This window comes from Corvus hawaiiensis, chromosome 4 (assembly GCF_020740725.1).
Source record: "Corvus hawaiiensis isolate bCorHaw1 chromosome 4, bCorHaw1.pri.cur, whole genome shotgun sequence".
NCBI lineage: Eukaryota > Metazoa > Chordata > Aves > Passeriformes > Corvidae > Corvus > Corvus hawaiiensis.
Window position 1 is genome coordinate 22,027,009 of NC_063216.1, and position 26,216 is coordinate 22,053,224.

General features: G+C 42.0%; 1 protein-coding gene and 1 long non-coding RNA gene across 3 annotated transcripts in view; one reads left to right on the plus strand and one right to left on the minus strand.

Moving 5' to 3' along the window:
• PKP2 (plakophilin 2) overlaps positions 1 to 4,969 on the plus strand; it is a 38,990-nt gene extending 34,021 nt beyond the window's left edge. For both annotated transcript variants that reach the window (XM_048302293.1, XM_048302294.1), the window contains exons 12-13: positions 781 to 868; positions 2,407 to 4,969. In XM_048302293.1, the coding sequence (XP_048158250.1) occupies positions 781 to 868; positions 2,407 to 2,475 (157 nt within the window). In that variant the 3' untranslated portion in view covers positions 2,476 to 4,969. The remainder of the gene's footprint in view (positions 1 to 780; positions 869 to 2,406) is intronic.
• Positions 4,970 to 9,087: 4,118 nt separating this feature from the next.
• On the minus strand, positions 9,088 to 11,833 carry LOC125324334. The gene is made up of 3 exons (XR_007202936.1): positions 11,651 to 11,833; positions 10,061 to 10,304; positions 9,088 to 9,170 (listed from the first exon to the last, which is right to left on the minus strand). It is a non-coding gene; the product is annotated as an uncharacterized LOC125324334 (long non-coding RNA).
• Positions 11,834 to 26,216: the final 14,383 nt, after the last annotated feature.

Genomic DNA, 26,216 nt, shown 5'->3' on the forward strand with positions numbered 1-26,216 from the left:
CATTTTAAATAACTCCTCGGAAGGTAACTGCACAACATTATCTAAATTCTGATACATATGTAGTGACTAATCATCAGATCTCATCTGTACCAAAAATGTCTTTCCTGTTCATTGTAACACAGCTCTGATAATCTTTAGCAATAAAATGCAGGGATACCTTTTACAGAACTTACAGATCGGTACTTAAAAATAATTTATAAAGTGGCATTTTAGGGAGTAGATTCAAAATTTAATCATCCTTTAATATGTAATCAGTATTTACTCAAAAGATAATTAATGCTTTATAAATATGAATAATTATTCTGTTTGCCTTGATCTGTCTTTGCAAAATGAAAGAAGAAATCAATCTCAGTAAAGGAGGCCTCCTGAGGCCCTGAATAGTTTAAATCCTGTCTAACTAACCAGAGATTTTACCTACTGGAAAGATTCTTTCAAATGCTTGTTGTGCTGAGGTGTATTTTCCTCAGCTGAAAATCAATAGTATGATAGCTGCTCTAAGATGCAGGGTACAGAGCACTTGATTTCCCCCCTAATTCTGAAGAATGAGTGAAGCAGGAACATGCAGGAAATAGAACATGCAGGGAGGCATGTTCCATTTGTTTCAGTAATAAGGACAGCACGGAACATGCTACAATACCTAAAGGGTAGCAAACCAGTGTTGAGGAGTAAAGAGAGACAAAACAAATGCTATGAGATTATGTTTGCTGAAGTCTGTACATGTACTGTGATTATGATGTGGGAATTTAAATACGTTTCATCATTCTTTTTCCAAAATTGCAGCAATATGTTCAGCAAAGCGAGCAGGGCTGCTTCGGTCCTCCTCTACTCCCTGTGGTCACACACCGATCTCCACAGCACTTACAAAAAGGTAAGCACAAAGAAAAATAATCTGTCCTTTTAGACCTAGAACTCTCTTATTTGTCATCTGGGGCCCTTAGCATTCCTGCACATTTATGAGTCAACCTATGATAGGATTTCAAATGGTCCCTGAATGTGGTTTTCCTGTTACCTGTACGTAATCCTGTGTAAGTAACGCTCGGCCTTAATTTCTGCTCATCCATGTTCATGTGCTCTCCCTCTGTGGTTTTATATCCACTGGCAAAGCTAATGAAAAGTGTTGCTGCTGCCTGCCAGAAGTGTCAGATGGTGACAAGTGATGCAGAGTAGGTGACCATCCACACTGGCTGAACCAGCCTGGCACAGAGGATCTACAGTGCCAGCAAAAACAAAGGCAGGGCGAGGCAGCTTCCTGCTTTAAAACCAGAGCAGTTTTGTTCTTGTTTGCATGGCCTGGTAGCCCAGGTGTCAGTTATGCTCAGACAAAACCTAGAGCCTGGGAAAGGTGTTGGCAAACATTTACAGTCATAGTCAAATCAAACAAAAAGTGACCAGCATGAGTCTGCCATAAACCACTTTGTTTCTGGTTTGGTTTTTTTGAAGCTCTGTGACTGCTTTTTCAACACAAAGCTGAGTTAACTTCCACCTACCTACCTTCACCCTGCATTGCAAACTGTTTTCAGTGCTTGTTTGGTTGCTGTTCAGAATTTGTCCCTTCAAATTCCCTGTAACCTAAAACTGTTCCAAGTTCTCAAGCTAGCTGTTAGCATTTATTATTCAGCTGTTTCTCTTTGAAGATCTTTTTGGTTGAAATTTGCTGCAAAAAAGTTCCTTAGCATAAACTTTAACAGGGTTGCATCACACTTAGCAGTACTGCCCCATAGGCCAGAAATCTGTGTTCAAGAAGAAGGGTATTGTGCCATATAAATTCTTTACCAGCTTTTGTTGCCTCTGGTTTTTTACAACTGCATTCCTGACTTTACTGTATAGCAATATCCCTGATGGCATGAATTTTCTGAAGTCACTGGTAGTTTAGGAACTCCTATAAGACACATTTGTCAGACTTGATTTTCAAAAATGCTGATTATTTGCTGTTCCTGTGCAAATCAGGTCCCCTAGATATACCAGGTATGGCACTGAAAACTTCAGAACCATCTAATGCGTAGACATTTTTGAAACTTTAGTCCAATAAACCACAGAAATCACTTGATCAAATAAAATAGATAAAATCCTGAGTCATTTTGGCATTGCCCTGTGTTCTTTGTTCTGACAGGGTTAACCTCAGCTAGGTTAATCTCAGCTATTAGTCACCTAAAAGTTAGGAGTCTGTAGAGCTGAGCTAGAACAGACTCCTGATACAGTCAATGGAGAGAGTTAAGCAATTCCAATTATTCATCTCATCTATCTTGGACTAAACAATCACTGCCTGTTCTGTCTCTGTGACTGCACAAGGCTCTGCCTAGACCCCTACCATGGCTCCATATTTAGCTTTTAGGCAGCTGGACCCACCCTTCCCTTGCAGAATCAGCACTGAAGATAATGAATTGTTCTGTTTCTTTCATTCCAAAGGCTGACTTTAAGAAGGCGGATTTCATCAACAGCAGGACCACAAAAGCCTATAACTCACTAAAAGATTGAATCAGAGTGTAACACCATGGAAGACAGAAATCATACAGCAGTTAATGAAACCATCTTCACATGGTTGCTGTTGCCATCATGAACCACAAAGTATCTCAGAAAAAAAAGGATTTTATTTTCTATTAAGACTTGAGTGGCCAGAGAGTAGGTTTTTTTTCAGTTTTTAATCCTAATCACCTTGTTGTCACTGTATATATCCGTATAAGAATAACCAAAGATGGATTCTCCAGGATGTCTGAGATGAAGTTTCATCCAGGTTTACCACTAGTCAGAGCTCCAGGTGACTGCCTTTGTTCTATACAGAGGAGTTTGAAATGCTGATTGGCAGCAAATTCTTTTCAGACTGTTTTATACCAAAAATTTTCTACAGTGGATACGCATCAAGTGCACTGCTCAGAACTTAGTAGCTTTTCACTCTTTTGTTTCTTCACACAAGCTACATAAGACTCTCCAGACTCCATGAGTATGCACAAGAAGCTATTTCACTACCTGCATTATAAAAGCACCAATGAAGTTAAAATTACTATTTTTGTATTGCTTGTTTTCATGGGCTCACTGGTTCCTAAGCCTCTTTCCATTGAGATTGCATCAGTAACAACAGCAAAACTGATTTTACATAGATTTTATCATCCCTTGCTTCTCTCATTCTCCCTCATATGGCTGTTGTGTTTTATCTGTGTCCAGAAAGGGTTTTAACTAGAACTAGGTTTAAGGCACTATGTTTCAGACACTTTAGGCTGCACTTAAACCCACCATTCTTTGCTAGTTGGTGTAGAAATTATACGTGGGTGATTCAGTGATTATTTTAGGAAAATTGCAATTTTGAAACAATTCTGTTGATAATCTATATCTAATGAAGGGAGTGTGGTCTTGCCTTTATTTTTGAAGTAATAGACATGCATAGAAGAGGCTGGGCTCTGTGCTGATTAAGGAATTCATCTAATCCTGCTTCATATTCTTTTACTTGAAATTATCATCCTCCCTACAGCAATTACACGCAATTTGGTAACTTTAGGGCTGTGTCTGCACATGTGGGAATCTATAACAGGAGGGAAAAAAATTCCTGAGCACCTGAAGGCTGTTTTCATGGTATGACGCTCAAGATGGTAAAGAAGCACTAAAAAAAACCCCAATCTGCTATATTTAGTAAGTCAGATTTTTCTCAAAAAAAACCCCAGGGGTCAGATTTTCTATTAAACCAATAGGAAATTCTCACACAAATATTGAGTTATCAGCTGATGTGATCTGGCATTACTCTTCTGAAGTTAGGGGAAGTGAGCTACCTTTATGGCAATGGATATTTTGTCATGTGTATTGACAAGCCCTGCTGCTCAAACAGAGCCCATCCTGTACCCTCACACTGAACTGCTGGCACAGGAGCTTTTATATGGCTGCTCTTGTCCAGAAGGAGATGCAAAATCCTTGGAGTAGGGACCTCACCGCGCAGGTCACCAGGCATCTTCATTTCAACATTCCTGGCTAAAGGTCTGGCTCCTACCAGAAACTTAGAACCAGCAGATGATTACACTGCACTGTGTCCAAATGTATTTCTGGATATCAGGGAGCAGAATTCTGCTGGCAGATGCACATAGTTCTCCGAGGAGTCCCAGAAAGTCCCACACGTGCACACAGAACAGAAGGTGCCCTGGGGAGGTAAGCAAACAATGCTGCTTTCCCGTCACTGATCGTTTTCAGAGGGCTGTTAGTCCTCCACATTCACTTTGAATAACTTAAATCAAATGCACTCCAGTAGGAGGTTTTAAAAATACTATTATATTTTGTAAGATGTCATATTCAAAATACTGCAGGTCCAAAAACAACACAGGGGAAGGGAACTTAACAGCACCGCATGTTGAGGAAATTGTTTTTGTAACTTTTTCAAATATGATAGAAAACACACAATTAAAATCCAGCTTTCTCTTCTAACTTGTTAACCCAAGTAACTGCATGTGCCATGAATGAATAAATACCAGGAAGCCTGGACAAGTCTACTTTTACTGCCTAAAAAGAAATGGTCAGCAAAATTAATGTACAAAGAGTAAACCTGACTACAGAGTAACATAGGAATGAAGAATTGCAGTCTAAAAGATCAGGAGGGGAGCTTTTAGAAATACTCACACATTTAGTTTTGTTAAACTCACATGCTATTTAAAAAACAAAACAAAACAATGGTGCTGGGTACTTTTAGATATATGTGTACCTCTCAGTAAAATGTCCTTAGAAAGGAAATTCGGAGGTTTTGGGTTGTTTCTATTGATGCAGTGATTTTAAAGGTCTTTTTCAACGTAAAAAAATCTATGATAGTGCCCCTTTAAAATCAAAGCAGTGTTCAAAAGTCACAAAGAAGTATCTCAGGCCTGGCAGCAACACAAGAAACATGAGACACGCCTTATTACAACCGATCTCCTACTTGTATGCAATCAAAAACATTTCAGCAGGACTCCAAAGAAAACAAAGCAGAGAAATAATAAAGTGCTCTCTCTAATGCAAAAAATCTGGTTTTGGTCTTTTTGTTATTAGTGAACCTATTTGGCTGGGATGCAGCAAATGTATTTTCAAGCCTTAGCCCTTCCTTCAAAAGGCCAAATTAATTTTTAAATTAAATCTAGGTATGGAGACTTAGATTTTTCTGCAGCAGGTCAGTGTTACTGAAGGCAAGCTGTGTTAATGCTCCTACTGGCATCAGAGTCCCCCTGCAAATAATTTCTTTGTCCAGTTTTGATGACCTGTCAAACCACCCAGAATCTGCTGGTTTTAACCTCTCTTTAATTGGTATTTGCCAGTAAACTTCACCACGGGCCGCTGGAGATCTCAAAAATAATTAGAATCATCCTCACCATAGTCTTGGGCTTGGGAAATAGAACATTCCCACTTGCTCTTTTCCTGAGAGGAGATTTGAAATCTTGAATTTAAACATGCTGAGCAGTGCCCAAAGAGTCTTTGGCTAAACAAGGAACTGACCCCAGGTCCTCTTGTCTTGTGTGTTAACCACTACCCACTACAACCATCTTTCACGGAATTGTTTTAGTAGAAACTCTTGAATAGTACAGATAATTTTGTAGTAAATTATAGACATTGCCAGAGAACTAGTCATTCCTTTCCTCGTTTCATCCTCCTACCTTATTTTCTACTGTCACTAATCCTAAACATTAGTGCTTTTTCTTCTCCCTCCCTTCCTAAAGAGAATTAAACTATGTAAAATATTGCATTATATTGTGCATGGACACAGGGTTTGGGTTACTTGGCATTTTGTGAGGCTTTTTTTCTTTTGAGAAGGAACATGTTGTCTATTAAGAGAGGTTCAACCTCCCCTTCTGGGCCCATAAAAAAACTGCAGGTGAAATGAGCTGGCACCATCATAGGCCACACACGAGAACCCCAGCCCTCCCCTGGCTACTGTTCAGGCTGGCAGTCCGTGCTCCAAAGGCAGCCCCTTGAAGCTGAGGGCACTCAGGCTGCCTGTTTGTGTGTCACCACACTGAGCTTCCAGCTTGCCAGATTCTCCCATCTTTAGTTTTCGGGGCCAAAAAGCCCAACAGTGTCGCTTCACAGCTCTCTTGGGGGATGGCTCATGAGGCAGCCTGATGAGCAGTGAATCATGCACAAGCTACGCAAAGTGTTCGGATCTGGTGCTTCCCAAGTTATTTAAACTCCAGCAGCTGCTCTTCCCTTCCTTTACTTAAACTGCTGCTGATTAAAACCTCAGTTTACATTCCTTACTCATACTCCAGACCCATCCCATGGGGAAGATAACATGACCTTAAGGCATCATCCAATAGGAGACAAAGATCTGGGAACAGAAATCAGAGAGGAAGAAATGCATATTTGAGCTCATCACAGCACACCCTGACAAGCCCTGGAACATCAGATATTGGTGCAACCATGTGAGTTATGCCTGGAATATTGGTTTAGATGTTGCACAGCATCTGCCCACTGAAAACCCAGCAGGGAGATTTGCTCAAATACACCAAAGACAAAAAGGGCTTTAGTGCAGACATTATACACAGATGAGGGGTTTTCCTTTCTCTACAGGCTTACTTTGAATTTATTAATCGCTTTGCATATGAAGGGGAAATAAACTAATTTTGTCTTATTTCACATGTTCAGAGCTAAAAACATCCTAAAATACACATTAGAGGCACTCTAGGCTTAGGATCAGAAATTAGAATTTGCTTGCATCCTTCCTTCAGCTGTATCTTCCAGTGCTGTATACAGTGTGACCGTAAATAATTCAAGTTTAGGAACTTAACATTTCTTTAAAAACTTTTCAATTATTCAACCTAAGCTCCCGTTCTCTTATTTGTATCTTATTATTCTTAGTCCTCTCTCAGACCAGCCTAAATATGCACAGATACAGAGAGGAGGAAGCAGGCATGTCCTTAGCAGCTACAATTTGGAGCCAATACTGCAAATACCCCCGCGGTATCAGGGGCTTCTGCACACACCCATCATCACAGAGCAGCACCATGACCATGACAGGGAACAAGGACACCAGCTGCAAATCCAGTGCTCATCATCAGGCAGTTTTTTCCAGTGCTGACCCATACATATTCCCTCCAAATCTGCACAAAGCTCTCTCTTACCTGTGCCTGCATTTTGGAGGCTCTGATTTGTAATCAGCTATAGGACTGAGTGTAACTACCAGCACTTGCACCTTGAAAAAAGCTGGGTCCCCAAAATCCCCACCTTGCTCTTCTTTCTGGGGTTCAGAAGGATACCACTACTACCTCGATTGTATTTAAACATCTGGGACCTCCTGCAGCTTCAGTAAGAGGCTTAAGGTCTTCCTCAGTTCTAGAGAAATTTAAAGGCATTTTTTGACCCTCAAAAATACATCCTTACTGTGTTTTCACCAGAAAGGGAAATAGCCATGTCTGAGCCACAGAAAAATAATAGTGATAGGGGCTTTTTTAGCTGCTGCCAAGGAGGGTGAAATCTTTCAGAAAGTTCAGAAACTTTCTGAAGCCCGTAAAGGTCATAAGAAAATGGGCTCCAGCCAGAATAGCTGTGTTTGGCTTGGAATAACAACAAAATTAATGTTGTACTATCAGTGTTGAACTCTGCCTGGAAAGCACACTGTGCCTTAGGATACATGAGCACACTTGAGTTTTAACTCAAAACTCTGGATACTGCGCTTAGCCCAGCTAAAAACTGTGTATGAGTTTAAACCCTGCACAGTTGTTAAAGACTGGAGAACCGTGGCAACCATTGCATTGCAGTTACAACGCAGCAGCACGCAGGATGCTGCAGTGAGAGCAGTGGAGGCATTATATCTTTCTGAAAATTAAAACAGGGGTTCTTAAGGAGTTCCTTCTCTCCAGATGCTGGGGAAAAAAAAGGTGCTCTAAACATATGATACATATAGCCTTGAAATACTATTTTTATAATAGGATAATATTTGTTACTTTAAAAGCATATGGACAAGAGATAAGAGTTTTTAACATAAAGGGAGGCTGGGATGAGAAACTCGGGTCTGATGATATATACATGGTAATAAAAAGGAGAATCTACAAAGCAATATTTGCACCAGCATTGTAGGGAGTTTTTGTGTTTTGTTTTAGTGGTACTACTACTCAACCTGGAATTACTTAAAACCTGGAAGTCAAGAACTGGTATTTTGGATAGCAGTAATGTTCTTGCAAGTGTTATTGCAAAAGATTTGGCACAGTTTGAGTGACACAAAGAGATGGAGGAATGATTGTCTTCTGGTGTGAAAGATTTGAGCAGAGGCCTTTAAAAGAATTCCTGCTGCATACACAGCATGGATTACCCATCCTCCAAGGACAGGTTTCCTGATTATATCAGTTATTTTCTGCTGTTGTGAAGAGAGGTGGACAAATTCACCATTACCTCAGGGTTGTAATTAACCCATTGTGAGGGTTGTTATGGATAATAAATAGGCCACAAAGAATTCTACAGTCTATGATATGCTCACCTATAAAAGAAGAGCTATTTAGTGCATCTGAAAGGCATGGATCTGTGTTTTACAAAGCAACCTCATGTTCTTCACATCCACTGTAGTGGCTACAGATGTGGATTTGTTAAATAAGCATTAAAAAAAGAAAAAAAAGAGAAAAAAGCATAAGAATCTGAGGTGGCCTGGTCTAAGAAGGTGTTTATATGTAGATTTAGAAGTTGGGCCCCACTGTTACCATTTTGTGTATTGTCCAATGGAAACGTGCCTTCAAATCCTAATGTCCTGACTCAGAATGAGAACAAAAACAAGTCCAGCACCCCCAGCCTGATCCAACACAGCAGAGCACTGGAGCAGCTTTGGAGGAACATTTACTGTTCCATGTGCAAGATTCCCTGTGTGATTTCAGTGACCAAATGTCAGGCACACGGTGGATGCTCTGTCATTGTGCACACCCACTTTTCCCACAGGACCAGGGAGCTTCCTGCCCCATCCCTGAGCCATCTGAATCTCTGCCCATCTGCCTTAGAGCAGTGGGATGGATGCTTGGTCAAGGATCATTTGAACAAATCTGGGGTGGGCACAACACAGCAGCTTGGGTGGGCTCTGAACAGCACAGAGGCAAACGCTGCTCTCTACCCATCCTGTGGGCACTCACTTCATGGAAAAAATGCACTTACCAGCATCAATCAAACAGTCCTGTTCCTTGTGGCTGGCCAAAGCCTTGGGAAATGTGTGCCTGCTCTCAGGTTCTCCATTGAAGTTGGCAAACAGCAGTGAGCTGATTCCCAGCAGGAAAGAAAACAAAGGTAATGAAGGTGCAGCCCTGGAGAGCGGTCCCTGATCTCTCACATGTTCATACCAACCACCTGTGGTAGATGCATATTTTGCTCTGTCACTGTTTCCACTCCTGCAGTCAGGCAGTAGGACCTAGGCTGGAATTTTGTTTCTCAGTAGACACAAAGCAAAAATAAAATTAAAAATCACTGTAATATCTCAAGCCTGAAAAATATTTTACCACAATTCTAATAAAATATGAAATTCTTGTTAAATGCTCATGGCCCTGTGGTTCAGGCAAGAAGACATCCTCCTGACTGCTGGCAGCATCACTGGCAAGGCTTCTCTCCTTCACCCCAGGCAGACCCAGGATGTTTAGCTCTGGCTGCAAGCAAAGCCCCAGCAGGACCTTCACAAAAAGGACAGCAAATAGCCCATAGTTTACACTGGCTGATGCTGTTGTCCTTTAAGCAGAGGCACCTTTATTGGAAGAGGACAGTTTGGTTGTTACATGCATGTCATTTAACAACTGCTTTGTCAGGGTAAGAAGGAGGAAAAGGAGAGTTTCTGTGAAGATCTTGCCAACATTCTTTCTCTTTCTGGGCTGTAACAATAACTCTCCTCCAAAACTAAGCAAAATATGATTCTTCCCCACCCTCTTCCAAGATAAATCAGTTACTGTTTTTTTGGGATGTCCTGTGTACAACAGGCATGCTGAAATGTGCATGCACACTATAAAGTACAAATTGTTTTTGCTCTGGCTTAGGAGACAATTTCTGAAGGTGACAAAGTTGAGACCAGAAATAATCCAGCAGTCCCATCTCTGCTCCCACATCAAAGTCAGTTCCACCTCCTGTAAATTTAGCAGTGAAGTCAGGGTAACACATTGCTTACCTCCATAAAATCCAAAACTTCAGACACAGAAAATTCACCACAGGGTTGAGGAAAAGGAAGGTCTCAAAACAAAGGGTGTTTCAAGTGTGACTTGAGGATTTTCTTGCCAAAACAAAGTGAGATACATCTGTTTGGGTCCTTCTTCATTTCAACAGTAGCTGTGTTGATAGAGTGGTGGCTCCCAGGGCTACATCAGGAGATGCAGCCTTGTTCACTGAAACTTCATTCATGTGGAAGGTAAGTTCTGAAAGGACAAGAGAGCCAATGTCTTATGCTTATTTATTATTCATTGTTCCCTAAGGAGCTTTGATGGGAAGCATCTTCAGTAATATTATTCCAGTTGCTGGAGTTCTCTAATTGCCCAAACATACTAGTCAGAAACTGTACCCCAATGGTTGGTGGAAACACCCCAGCTCCAGCATTTCTAAGTGGTATTTGACAGCCCTGCCTGCTCGTGTTTCCTCCTGACAACAGGTCACTCACCTGCCACTGGCTTTCACCCATGGCTGAATTTAGCAGACTATTCCCATACTCCATCATTTGCCATCTCCTCCTCCCTGCTATGACCTTTACAGACCTGTGTATCTCTGACCCTTGTCATTTGCAGATAAGGAGATAGATCAGCTTTCTCACACCTGTCTGTGCAGTTCCAAGTTCTTTGCATTTGTCTGGTTGCTGCATGCACTATAGAGATAACATCTATTTGGAGTATTTTTTTTAAGTCTGCTGATATGAGACACCTGTCCCCATAAACAGCTCTTAAAAGGCTTTTGATTATTAGGAAGGATAGTCATATGAAAACTGAGCTTGTAGCTTGGTATAAACAAAGATGTGGTAAAACTGCAAGTTGTAAAAAAATATTAAATCACCACATCTTGGATTTTCAAGTTCTGTTAAAGGATTTCCATAACTGAAGCTATAACTCTTATTCATCCCCAGCAGTAAAGTAGAACAGCATTTAGAGTGGTTTAAAATACTTCATGCTCACTAGACTGTACTTTTTAAGTGCGTGGCAGGGATGTAAAGCAACCTACAAATACTTGAAACTAAACCCCGAAGACCACAGAACCAAACTTCTTCCAGCAGTGAAAGGTGGTAAAGCAAGGGGCAACAGGGCAGCAGCACCATGCTGGGGTGTGGGAGATTCAGGTTGGGCATTAGGAAAAAACTTCTTACCAGCTCAGTGGTGCCATGCTAGAGTGCCATAGCCTCTCTGGCTATCCAGAGAGGCCAGAGATGCTCCATACCTACCACTTTGGAAGACTTGGCAAGGGAAAAGCAGCCTGGTAACTCAGTATTTCCCATTCTGTGCACAGTGCAAGTGGTTACAGCTCCAGTTGCTCCCCTTTAGTACAATGCAATTTCTTTAGGATTTTAAAACTTCTTGTCATAAAGTGAAACTGGTTAGTTTAGGCTTATGGGGATAGAAAAAAAAAAAAAATCTTTGAGGTAACTTTAGCTGGAGACTGGGAAATATTTTCCCCTTGAAGGCAAACTCATCCCCTTGTTGGAAATTCAAACTCCAAGTGGCCCTGCCTAGCTACATGAAGCAGACAGAGCAACATTAGTTCCAATTAACATTAGCATTACCTGGGTTTGGCCAATGACACCAAAACAAGATGTTTGCTCATTCCCCAGCACAAAGTTTAGTTTCACAGCAAAGCATTTAGATTTTTCACAAGTTTTGATTGCTTCTGTACTTCTGTGTTGTTGCTGTTGTTCTAATCAAGCCAAGAGTTCTGCCTCCAAAAAAATTCATATAACCCTACCTGAAAGGAAAAATATGAGTTTGAGAGAAAAAACCAAACAGTTGCTTACAGACTTTCTTGAAGTGGGCCTTAAAATCACCACTATAAGAGACCTCCCCCACATCTGTTTTCAGAATCTACTGTACTTTTGCTTGAGCTTTGATTTTCCATAATGTTGACAGCTTCCTTCACCATGCTTTTTATCCTTTTATGCTCTCCTTTCAGTAGAACTCTCACATTACAGCTGTAGTAGTCACCATCAACCAAACCAGGCCAGCTCTGGAAATTCCTTTAATCAGCTCCCTGATCAGGAGCTTGTATGTGAGCCCCACATAAAGCAGCAGTCACACCCCCCTTAAGAGATAATTTAAAGGATGTTGGGTCTTGCCCAGCTGATGAGTGAGCAACCCAGTCAGCTGTGAAAAAGGTCTCAGACACAAGGAGGAAACTTGACCTTGTTTGTTAGCTGTTTCCACCAGCTATAATCCAGATGAATTCAAATCCTGGGCCACCAGTGCAAATATTTGCATAATGTGGAACTCATTTTTCTCATTACAGTTACCATGTTAGTTTTAATGAGCATTTTAGGTAGTAAATATTAGAAGTCATCATTAAAGTGCTAGGTCTCCGATTACAGATTCATTTTGGTTTATAGGTCTTCATTCTTTTCTCCTTTCTTAAAGATAGAGTAAAATTAGGGGTAAAGGGGAGAAGGATAATAATGTACTGTTTGAAATTATGGAGCTTCTTTTGTAATTTATATGATGACTTAGAAATTGAGTTTATTCTGCTGCTTTTTTTATTTTTCAACAGCCTGAGTTAGAGGTCCTAGTTCACCTGGGAACCTAGATAAAAACAAGCAATGTGGTAAAGTGCCAGGGAGACTGAGAGCAATTTTTAAACCTATTTAGAAACCTTGTTCCTAATTAGGGAATGGGAATGGAGAAAGACCTGGGATAGACCTGTGGGTAGCAGTTAATAGATGGGTAAAGTTTGTACTGCATCTGTCACTTAGTAAATGCTGAACAAAGCAAAAGATAAAGACATCATAACTTAGGAGGGAAGAGCCTGAAATTGCATGAAAGAACTTCATACTGAAATAATTTACTTGTTATGCCTCCAAGGCAGAATACTGCAGCAATCTGCTATTCTAACAGCAGTAATAAAGTTGGAGGTAGTTTGTTCACAAGATAAATCCTGTGTTTCCTTCTTAGTCGATGTAAAATTTAAGGGGTGTCTGCTAACTACAGCCTCAGCTGTAATTCTATGAACATACATAACCTAGTCACCAGTCATTGCTAAGAAAGGAGTTAGTCCTGTCCTTACAAACCTGAGCTGCAGGCTGCCCTGAGAGCCCAGGCACTGAGTCCAGACACAAGGCACCAAGTAAACAGAATTCAGTGGTTTAGGAACCATCAAAAACCTTGTCATAAGGGAAAACTTTGGCCTAGGTTCTTCCTTGCAGGATGTTTGAAGCCTTGAGAAGCCTAGTTGCCATCACGAGTCGCATATAAAAATTGGAGTTTCTATTCCTAAAGCATGCAAGCACTTCAAGAAAGAAGCAAATAATGCCAGATATGTACAGAACTCCCCTTTAATATTGCACATCTAAGCCTCTGCTCACAAAGTACAAAAGTAAGAGGAAAGAACAGCCTGAACACTGTGCTCAAACTTCATTCTCTGTACAAATGCTATGGTTCAGAATGTACTGCAGGAAAAGACCAACAAGTTTTACCTGTTCTTGAAGAGTTTACTGGATTCTCACACCCAAAGGTATTCTGTTTATTGTTTCTCACCTGTCAGATCAATGAAAGCCTCTGGGCATCAGTGAAATCTCCTATGAACTGGGTGCCCTTCAAAACAAGCAGTTTTTTCTCTGGCATCAGATAGAAGAGCTGAGTTAGCTTCACCTTTGCCATCTCAAACACGTAGGGACTCCATTCCTTCAAATATCCACCTCAGATCATTTTCCAGGGACAATCCACACCACATCCTCAGCAAAGCACTGATGTGGTGGTTCATTGTTTGTTGTTGTTGATGTTGCTTTTCAATGCTTTGAAAAAATCTTATTGAAAGGACCATTTGGGCACCAAGGGGAATTTTCTGTGCCTGCTAGGAGCCCACAAGTATGTGAAATGCTTTCAAAGGTGGCAACCAAGCACTACTCTGGCTTGTTTTTTGGTAACATGGATTATATATATAGTGACATGAATTGAAAGTCCCTGCTTCAGATAAAGTGCTTTATTTTATTGCTTCCTGGTAAATTGCTTTTGATAGCTATTGACCAAACTTGGTATCAGAAAGCATGAATGCTCTGAGCAGAACTACCAGCATTCACAAGCATTGGGACTGCCATATGCACAGCAGATTCAGGAGTTGGTTGGGTGTTACTTCACCTTCAAGATTAAAGAACTATCAACGTATCAAGATTTTTTTTCTTTTTTTTGAGATTTATTGTTTCTGACAGACAAATGTAGACTAACTATATTCAGCAACTCCCACACATATTTATTTTAGGAGCTTCCTCTTTCAAATATGGGCATTCTTTTGCCAAGAGAGCTTTCATATCACCTAGGTTGTTTCTGGAAAGGTGTGAAATCTATTCAAGCACACCAAATTCCAATGTCTCTCTCAATACACCTGTGTGTTTGAGTGTATCTGTACCAATTTATGTGCAAGGGTTATATTAAGAATGCCCTCAAGAACAAGGGGAAAGAAAAAAGCCAACTATTGAAAGTTAAGAAAGGCCAACAGTAAAATTACATTTTTTAGTCTGTCCTCTCATGTTTCCAGCAGATGCTTTGCATTGGAACGGAGAGAAAGGGTCTGATCTTGAAATTAAATTACAGTCTCAATGGCAGTCTAATGGCTACGTCCACAAGAAGTCACATTACTTTAAAAGTAACTCAGCCTGTGCTGGCAACAGTAATTTTTGACCCAGCCTTAGTGCTCACAAACGCTTCATCTGGCTGAAATGCTCAGATGCCCTCAGATGACAGCTGCGTGCTGGCAACAGAGTGGAGTTCTAAAAATTAGTGCACCTTTTTTTTTCTTCTCAGAAGTATTAAAAACCACACAGGATAATTACAACAGTTCTGCAACCCAGGCAGAACGCTGAACCTGCCTGACCCACTCTCTCACACCAAGTTTCATTTGGCTGGGGGCTTTAATTTGCTACATTTCAACATTCTGCTGAAGCTGTAGCTTCGTTTCCCACTGCACAGGCCCATCCCATGCCAAGAGAGGGCCAGATGCACAGATAACACTGAGCAGAATTTATTTGGCAACTCACCCCCACAATCCTGGAAGGAGGTGTTTAGGTGCCAAGTTGAGACAGAAGCTTTTGCTACATTTTGACTGTTGCCTTTAAAGCCTGTCAGTAGTGCATTTAGGACCACAAAGTGAGGCCCCATGCCAAAAGCTAACTGTAGAAAAGTGAGAATGTGGCATATTTACAATATTGAATTTTAAATGCACTCTGCATGGACAAGAGCAGCAGTGATTTATCTATCAGCTGTCTCTGCAAATTCACCCTGCACCTAAAAGAATACAAATGCAGAAAAGCAACCAGACCTTGTTTCTCCCTCACATTGCAAAGGAGAATTAGAAGGGCAAGCAGCTCCAGTAAACTAGGACAGCTGGGTTTTCTAGCCCAGTTTAACCAAGGAACCCCTTGTTAGAAGCAATCCCTTCGTATTTCAGAGTACCTTTCTCATAATGTTAATAATAATCATCCATAAAAGCACAGGCTTCCAAGGCATTTCTGCCAGAATCAGAAAAAAACATACAAGAACACGTGGCCCAGGAAGGTCTGCCTGCCAGGGAGGACAGGATCCAACAGCTCTTTTTAAGAACTGTTTGAAGATCCTGACTGAAAACTGTCAGTTCATATTCAGAATTTATTAAGGCTTTGTGCAAATGTAGTTCCTTTAATGACACTACTAAAACCATCTTATAAGCACTCAGAAAAACTACACTTCTAGCTTGGCCGAGATGGAAGAAGACAGCTTAATTAGAAAAAACAGATTTTCAGACAGAGCACATTTGGTATTTCAGCTCTGTAATTTTATAGCTCTGCAGAAATTAACTTGCAGAAGCTGAGATCTGCTTGCTTCCTTTCACAGGGAATGCTCACCTCGTGTTTATGCTTATAAAATTATTCCTCATTATTTCTATTTCACATGTGCTGTATAGTCTCTTCCATTTCTAAACTACAAAGACCAACAAAAAAAATTATTCCAGCAAGGCCTGTGGCATGATCAGCTAAGAAACCATCAAGAGAAGTTTGAACTGTGCTAATTTCGGTGGCTGAATTGCTTTCTTGTTAGTTTTACACAGCATCAGAACTGGCCAAGTCAAATGCACAAGACCATCTCCAACTTCCCATAGGCTCAGTGCTCTAAGAGGATGAAAAATCCTACATGAAAAATCTCACTGGGATAAAGGAGACAGATGGAACAAGACAGACTGGATGGAAAATAAGTCAATCACCAATCTAATAAAATATATATTGCAGTTGTTAAGGTTTGGTAAAACACATTCTAGAATGTGTAAACTGCCATAATCTCTGGAGATAACCAGTTATCTCCAGCAGAAGTGGTGAGCTTCCAAAGAGTCACAGGATGGTAGGCATAGGACTTATCATTACAGAGGGTAAAAAGCAGGTCAGTAATTTAGATATCAGTCAAACCAACCTGACCTCTGGGATGACATATTAATCTGCATTCCAACAATAAATAAGGACAGTCTGAAAGTGCCTCATTCATTGCCTGCTGAAGATTTACTAGGTGTCATCCAGATTTGAAAAATGCTTCTCCCATTGAAATCCAGCAATGGTACACGAGTTGATTTCCTGGTTTGCCCTCACCACTGCATCTTCTCACAAACTCAACAAAAGACTGGCATCAAGCAGAAAGATGGCCTGTGTTTTAAGGTGAGATTTAGTTGACTTTGATCTGAAAGAGGGAGATGAAAAATGGATGAAACCAAGGTATTATGAACCACCAACTAATTGCACTTTGTAAAGAACACCTTTCCAGTCTGATACCCTTGATGACTAGTTTTCAACTAGTTGCTAATGGCAAGTACTTGCAATGCTTCCTTAGTGAGGTAAATCAATACATGATCATTCAGCAGCTTTGTGGAGCACTTAGAAGCTCAAATCTTGCCGAAAGACTTTTACTGTGGAAAGTAAAAGCAGGCAGCCATCACAGCATTATACAGGACTCAGAAATCTTGTTGTTCAATCTGGATGTCATTGCTGGCTCAGAGTGTGGTTTTGTATTAGTTTAAATCAACTTAAATGGTTGCTTTTCCTCCCTTATGGCTGTACTTTCCCTCTGCCTTCCCTTGCATCAATTCTGGCATTTATTTGACTCCTCTTTGACTGTTTTTCACCTTTGCTGAGGCTCCTTTGAGCCTGTAGCTCTACAGCCAGTTTGCCTGGGTGTCAGGCAGGTGTGGCATTCACCAGGGCAGGCACACACAGCCAGGGACAGGCTGAGGCTGTGCCTGCAGACGCCCCTGCACACTTTGCTCTGGCACATCACCAGCCTTGGCTATGACTCTGACATTCATGACCTGACCAGCCCATCACTCATCAGAGGAGAGAGACTCTTGCTGCCATCCTGAGGAGAAATCAAGACCACAGTAATTGGGTCTCTTAGGTATCTTTCTTGCTGTTATTTCATGCAATTGATTGATATCAAGTGCAATTGATTGATATTGGTGAGGTTGCCGAGTCCCATCACAGGTCTCCAGGCAGTCAGATCACTGGCCAGAGTGTGATGCCATACCTTCAGGTCAGGGCTTTCAAGGAATGATAAAGTGAGCCAGATCCCATGAAATCTGGTGTTAGCTGATCAGAAGAGCAGCACTCCTGGAAAAAAGTCTCCAGTGTCTGCATGCATGCCCATCATGCCAGGCCATCATGCTTTGTTCATGCAGTGAGCCAGGAGAGTGGGTCATCACCTCATATGTTAGTCTGGAAAGGGCTTCTCCCTTCCTCTTTCCTTCAGAGGACAAGAGTCATCCTTTTCAAGCCTTCTCTTGCTCAAAGCCATTTGACTCAGGTCCCAGACCTGCATCTCCTCCCTAGGGAGATGAGAAAAACCAGAAGCTTTGTTGCTCACATTGCTTCATGATCATGGATGATGTTAATTGCCCCCAAAGCATTTAACTTCAGGAAGCATTCTCTTACCCACTCAGTCAGGAACACAACCACTAAACAAGACATAAAGATACATATCATAGCTCTTTATTTCACTAATCTCAGAGGAGCTGCAGTAGCATGTCTTACGTGTGACTCACAAACCCACATTGTTTGAATACTACCTGGTGACTTAAAGCCTTGGTTCTGAAATGCTGTCCAAGGAGTCTCCTCCTCTGGATTAGCTGAGGACTTGCATCCTGGAAAGTTGCATCCTCAGACCTCCAAGGGGGTTCAGCACCTTAGCCACAGGTGGGCCATGCACTGATAGTCCCAAGTCAGAGCAGTCAGCCCACAAGAGCCAACAGATTTAGGGAAGGCATTGACTGACTGTAATGAGGCTTGGGCAAAGTGGAGGTGCCCAGGGAAAAAGGTGACCTTGTAAAGGAGGGACCTCATTAGCAACTGACAGGACCCACTCGGATAATTTCTGTGGAGACACATGGAACAACATATGGATCTTTAGGGAAGTGTTCTGTGTCAGACTGCTTTCCCCTCACCTCTACCTGCCAGTCAGGTGAAAAGATGGAATTCTGCTGCTCAAAATACCAGTAACTAGTGCTACCACGCCTCCCTGCTGCCTCCTCAGTCTTCCTGAACAAGCCTTAGAGGAAGGAAACAGAAAAAGCATCCAGGTGGGAATGTGCCCCAGCTGTGCAGGTTTCAGCTGCTCCAGATGTGGGATGGCAATAGGGCTGTAGGTCTCCAAGTGCCACTGCTCAGGAAGGTGCTCTGAGTGCTCCAGGGCTGCTGAGTGCACAGGAGGTAAAAGCTCAGGGTGAGGGCGTGTTGACACATTTGGTGTGCGCCATACGTGCTCAGCCAGGAACTGACTGACGCAGTTTCACTCCCTGGGTCCTTTGTCTATGGCTGTGATTGCTGCAAACCACAGCTGGCCAACTGAACTCTGGACTGGAAAGGCACACCCATGCTCAATTTCGGTTTAAATGGGATTACTCTGGTTTTTTCACAGGTAATTTCCACTGAAAGTCTCTCCCATGCACTACTGCAGCCACAGAGAAATCAATGCATCCCTGTGAATTCCCAGCTATAGAGGAAACCACCCTGCAACCAGAGGAGAGCATTGCCCCACTCCTGCCAGCCCCAGCCCCAAGGCACACCTGGCACAGCCCTTCCCTGCTGCTGGGACCAACCCAGGATTTTTGCTGGAAGCCAGCCCAGGGCAGCAACAAAGGGAAGGCGTTGGCCTCTGCCTGGGAAGGGCCAGCACAGCCCCTCTGATGACTAACCTGGCACTGCCACACCAGGCAGGCTGAGGGCTTACTAGGTGGGAAATTATTTCCACTAGAGTCATTGAATACAGTGTTTCCTACTTCTAGTTTTTCTTTTTATATTACCAAAAGCAAAGTGGAGAACACAAATCAATAAAATGCACCAGAGATGCACAAAAGTCCCCAGAGACCTCAGAGATAAGACACCCCAGAGGTGGGAGATCCCCTGTTAACCCTGTGCCCCCCACCTACCCAGAGAGCTCACAGAGCACACACCAGCGTGCTGCCTCCCTAGGACCAGCCAATCTCTCTTTCACGGATGTTGCCACAAATATTTAGGCCCAAGGTAACAAAACACACCAGGACTACACAAATGCACTTCCAGAGCATTGGTAGGAGGGATCAGGCAGTCCAGGTCCTGTTCCTGTGAACCTTTTCCATGAAGGTCTAACATGACACTTCTGGGAGCCATTTGCCAGGAGCAGTCAATCAGAATTCCTGTACTGCCGAATAGCAAATTTCCACAGATAATGGCTTCCTTCTCATGCCTCACCCCAGGAAACATTCAAGGCCAGGTTGCATGGGGCTCCCAGCAACCTGATCTAGTTGAAGATATCTCTGCTTATTGCAGTGGGATTGCACTAGATGGCCTTTACAAGGTCCCTTGCAAGCCAAATCATTCTGTGATTCTCATTAAATCCTTTTGGTTAAAAAGGTTCTAATAACTCCACCCTTTCTTGTAAATCCTAAGGGTGGACTTGTGTGCTTTCCTAATCACCAACATATTAATCACTTTTCCAGGAATTTTGCAAGAGGAGACTCTGCAACATAAAGTAGATTTGGTTTACATAAACTGGAGCCAAGAGCATTTTGACATCAGGGTTCGTAGACTTGACATAACAGAATTAAACTATTAAACTATTAAAAGCATTTAGGGTGTAGATGAAACATATGTAGGAAATCCAACCTGACAGGCTACCACATAACAAGGTAAGAGCATTGTTTTGGAATCTTGTAGGGCCCCTGATTCCGATAAGAAGGCATCCAAGTAAAACAAGAAGAATTATGAGAGTAAAATCGATGTATACCCATCAAAAGTTGAGAACTATTGTCTGCAGTTTCATGTGCAAGTACCCCTATTTCAGCTGGAAAAGAATCATTAAAAAAAGAACTAAAAAAGCCTAATGGGGTAAATGCACTTTTAACCAAACACTCTTATTCCTTTTCATCATACACCATCTTTGAGAGGTGAAATTCCTCCGTGACAGGCCTACTGGATGGTGCTCAGCAATTGAGATTCTGTGGGGAAACAGAAAAAGTTGTTGGGGCCAGAGATGCTGCTGTTGGAACATGCTCTTGTTTCCTACAAAAGAAGCACGCACAAATGGCAAGAGGAAGGAATTAAGCCAGAAAAAGACACTTTTGACCCAGTTGCTCTATTCAACTTGCAATATTACTGCTGAGGAAGTAAACTGCTACAAACTCCTTCATGCATCCCAGCAACTGGGCTTTTAAAGGCATGATTTTAGTGTCTTGTATAGTTCTGTGAGAGTCCCCTTGTAGTCACCTTATATTGGGAAACCTGTGCAGACAAGTTTGCTTGGGGTCAAGCTGTGGAAAAGGTGTAGCCAAACAGTTACTGGGAATGGCATCACTACCAGCACAAGTGCTGTTATGTCTTCAGAGACAGAAGATAAATCACATTTCGGATGACAGGAATGCTGAAAAAAAAGATAAATAAAAAGGCATGTAACAATGGAAGGGTGAGTAGGGAGCTGCCTTATTAGCACTCCACAACTGTGAGAGGAGAGCTTGAGGCTGGGCCCTTCACCAGCCGTCCTGAGGGAATGCATTTATGGTGCTTAAAGGATAATACTCATGGGGGTTACCCAGACAGAAGACCTGGGAAGAAGTGAAGTGCTAAAATGAAAACCTCACATTCCATTCCACTAAGAAATCTGCCTCTGCAGCTGTTCCCCCTGTGCCTCAGACTGAATTTCTGTATTTTTGCCAAGTAGCTTTACCTATATCATATATCTTTGGGTTTAGCCAGACAAAGGGGAAGTAATAAACTGGAGCATATAGAACAAGATAATAAAATGCAGAAGTTTTATACTGCTGTCCCATCAGCCTGAGAAAATATATGAGATCTTGGCTCAAGCAATGATCAAGGAACACATTAAGCAGCATTAATTCCTCTCAAGTGCTTTCTTGAGAAACAACTTCTCTTATCTTAGCCCCAAAGTTACCTCTGCTCCTTGCAAATTTCTGCCTTAATCCCAGCAGAAGGATGGCTATGATTTCAGTAGTAAAAAATTATTTGCAGAGATAACAAACCTATTGAAACTGAAATGACTGATGGAACAACTAATCTCAAAGGGAGGAAATTTACAGAACTTAAATTTCCCATTTTATTCATTTTTATGCATCTCTTCAGCAGTTCAGCCCACATTAGCAGAGACAGTGGGGTCACAAGAGGTTCAAGGCACACTCACACCATTACCTGAGCAAGGCTTTTTGTGCTGTAAAATCTGTTTCCTATCTGGATTACAGAAGGAAACATGATCTGCTTAACCAATGCTTCTAAAACTGGCTGGTTTTATAGGCAGCCCAATAACAGATTTGTCTATCTTTAAAACACTTAATCAAAAAGTTATTTTCACTAAGGGCTAGCCTCTGCCTCTTCAGGTTGAAACGTCTGGGCTATAACATCCTGCAAGGAAGTCTGTTGAAATCACAGCCAAAACGTCAGCCAGATAGGCACAAGAAGGCATGGAGAGTCATGGATGTGATTTGTGTCAGGGGAGTGTTACTCTCACTGTGCCAGAGATAACCTGATAGAAGCTGAGGTACTGCCCTGCCAGTATGAACCAACTGAGAAGCTGCTGCTGGGTCTGACCCCCAGCACACTTTAGCTTCTCATGGCCCAGCACAAGGAGTATGAAAACCCAAAAAGAGCAGGTTGAGGCCTTTTACAATTCAGTGTGCACATACAGCCTGTCCTGAAAACCTCTCCACAAAGAAAGAGCAAGCCCTTCTCAGCCAGGGGCAACCCACCGGCTGTGTTGGTTGACCTCAATTGTTCCCAAAGCTGGTCTACATTTATTGCAAGGAACTGGCTGGCAGGTCAGGGCTTCCAGGGTTGATTCTGCCATCCTGTTAAATCACATTCCCACACAGCCCAGCCAAGGAGATCTATCGTTTTAATACAAAAATCCTAATATTCCAGTTTTCACTCTCTCAGGGTCTGTATGAAACCAGCAGTAAAAGGGCAGTGGGACATTGTACACACTCAAAAGCCAACTGTATCATCGAGATTTAAAGTTGATATCTATTTAATTTGCCTTTTTTGCTGTACTTGAGAAGCAGTAATGGGACACCCCCCAGGGCAAATTTAATATAGTTTTGGGAACAAAGCATCTGCTTCACATCTCCAAGCAAATGAGTTTGAAGTCTTATACAGAGTGGATTGCATTAACCTTTCTAATTATTTTTCTCCTGAGAAAGCACTTCCAGATTTCTCCTGACAAAACATATTTCACTCCTGAAGTGTATTTACTGCCAATAATTAAAACAAAAATAGAGCTAACATGCACATACACTCTTGTAAAATAGGCAGCCCAACAGCAGAACCATGAATGCTAAAGAGCCTTACAGTTCCATAGAGCCTCAGAGCAGCCTGTAAACACAGCTGATAACAAATTCCATCCAGCACAAAATGCGTGCTAGCTACAGATTAAATGACCAAACCCTGGAAGTTAAGGTCTCACACTAGGAGTGTGTTTAGTCTCCTCATTTTAAAAGTCCTATGTTTGTGTTAAATGCAGAGGCTTGACATGCTCCAGCAGAAGGTGTCTGTGCATTCCAGCACGGCAAAGGATCAGTATTTATCACCAAAACAGCCCCAGGAACATCCACAGGGTCTTTAAATGACAAACAACAGTACGTTGTGAGCCCTGGGAGGTGTCCCATTACTGCTTCTCAAGTACAGCAAAGAAGGCAAATTAAATAGATATCAATTTTAAATCTTGACGATACAGCTGGCCTTTAAGTGTGTACAATGCCCCACTGCCCTTTTACTGCGTGCTTGGTTTCACACAGACCTTGAGAGAGGGAAAACTGTGTCCTCCCTTTCTCCCCCTGCCCCAAATTGTGTGATGTTACTCCACAGGGCAGCCAAGACACTGGATGGCATCTCCCTGTGATAAATAGTCACATATATTGGGAACTCAGCACATTCATAAAAATGAAAGGAACCGAAGCACAAGTGCAGTGAATCACCAGTGGCTGGTCCCTTTGAAGGGAAATGGAAATCAGAGATGGCAAACTAGAAAGGATCACCTTTCCTCTGCCTCTGTCAATGCCATTCACATACCACTTGCATTCTTAGCTCAAATCTACAAAGGAAAAAATTCTTTTCATAATGGCTGCATTGAGCTGATAAACAATGGAAAATTGCTGATTTGATTCTATTTTAAAAAACCACAGAATTATTTTGGATGAGGCACAATAGCACTAAGTTCTGTTTTAACTTGGTATAATTACAACTGGCCCTTCATATGCTGAACTGACATCAAAGAACAATTTATTTTGAGTAATGGCCCATAATTCACCCTAACATACATAATTAGAAATGAAATGTATTATGTGCTCAGGCTATCAAGAGAGAATGGAAAGTGCAGACTTTTGAATTCATACTGTGTAGGAACTGCTTAGTAATATGACTGGTAAAGATTAATCACCCATCACAGTGCAAAAGATCAGGTAGTATTAAACAACCAAACAAAAATCAAGCTGCTGAGCACAAAGGAAACCCATTATAAACACACTGGAAGTTATACGTGCCAAAGCTAAATTAATTCCTGGTACAACTCAACCATTATGGGAAGAAAAAATAAAGAAAAAATACAAAAAAGGGACTTGGGCTTCTGTTTGTGCGGCATGTGGTAGTCCCAAGGACAAGCTGAAGCTCTGCCTAGGTCAGAGATGGCCATCCAGCCCCCCAGGACTGCAGCCCTGGAGCAGGAGCCCCCTTAGCCCCCAGCTGCACATGTGGGATGGCAGGAGCAACAGAACAGACGGACGGCTAGTGCAGGCTGGAACTCACCCCCACCCACGGGGCACCAGCGTGGGAAGGAGCAGGGTGGCCACATCCCAGCACCACTGAGCAGCTGCCCTGCTGCAGGAGCCTCCTGAGAGTCCTGAGGGGTCTCAGCTGAGCCAGTGGCAATTTCTTGGGCTATGGTCATCCTGTGGAGGCTCTCCAGGGGTTCTGGACCTGTCCTGCTGCTGCCTTTCACATGTCATGGCTAACACAGTGACACAACATCTTCATTTCTCCAGTAAAACCTCCCACCCACCCACCCACCCTAGGTCTTTCCTTCTCCCAGTATCTGCACATAGCAGTCATAGTCCTTTAGGTAAGCACTAAAGGACACAAGGGCCACACTACAATGTACCAAGCAGGGAACAGAAATAATAAATAATCTGAAAGGAAAATGCTGACATGGAAACCTCTATGCAAACTGGAAGGAGTGGAGTACAAATGTGCAAAAAGCGAAAAGGCTTTCAACTGTTAAATTGCCACCTTATGAAAAAAACTGCTGCCTGTGAAATACAGTGACTTATCTGCTTCAAATAAAATAAATGAAGCAGAAATGTCACTATGATAAAACATCTATATCATGTAGCACACGGGGAACAGGCACAACTCATGGCTAATGACTGCCTACCTTCCTAAGTACTTTGTCCCAGTAGCTGCTGCACATTTTCTTGAGCTGGTGTGTCACTGAAGTTTTTGTAACTGATTGATAGTCTAATAATTCTGATTGCATTTAATGGATTTACCACTTACCTTTCAATGGCTGCATTTAAATCTTTTTTATCCTGATCATTTCTCAATGTATTCTGTGATTCTGACTTGCTAACCATCCCTCAGATCAACACTGAAACTGGGCTTCAAGAAGAAAGCAGGAGTACCTTTTTTACCCTGAGACAAAAATGCTGTCTTACACAGGTATTCAGGCAAGGGACCACAGTGAACAGAAAGATTTTCCTTTGGGTTTAAATGTTGTGGATTTGGGGTTTTTTTATAGGACAGTAGCCACATCAAGGAAATACCATTGTTACAAAAGGCTGAAGCAAACCTGGTCAAAGACCACTTTTCTTAAATTTTGCAGGTAAAGATAGTTTCTCTGAAATATTTTTTCTCCAGCTGTTTCTCCCCATTTGACTTGACTCTTCTGGACTCTTCCCATTCTCCAGCTCTAAACTTGCTGGTTCCCAGGACTTGTCAACAGCTTAAGCTGAAACAATACCTTTGTGGAAGGGCACATGGCTCTGAACATCTCCATTTCTTGCAGTTGGGAAGAGAGAGCTTTTCTGAAGCTTTTGTGGCAGGGCACATGGGATGGAAAGCTCTCAAGAACCAAACACGGCAAGTCACAAAAAGAGAAAAGGAAGATTTAAATTGTTTGTCAGTCCCTAGTAAATATCTCAATGTATTTTGGAGGTAACCAGCAGCTGCTCTGGATTACTGAGCTTTCTGTAGCACTCGAAGTACCATCAAAGAAGCTGCCAAAGCTGCCTGTGCTGAGTGTAGGGACCACACTTCTGGGCCTTTTGTTTTGGTTGATTTTAAAAAGTTGGCTTCTGAAGTTACCTCTGCTCTTCCTCTTTATTCAAATGCATTTGACCAAACAAATATCAGCAGGCCATAATCTAATTCTGTGGAAGACAGATAGCAAGAGCCAGCTGCATCAGTTTTGGCCAGCTGGGAAAGTCTCCAACAGCCAGGGTGACTTCCCTGCACTTTGCTCCTCCTTCTTCACATGAGTTTCTGTGTACTTTAACAGGACTGCAGGGTTGTATTTATGTATATGTGTATATATATACATTATTCTTATATTCTTATAACATTATATTCTTATATACAGTTTAAAAATAATCACATCACATGTGTAGAGGTA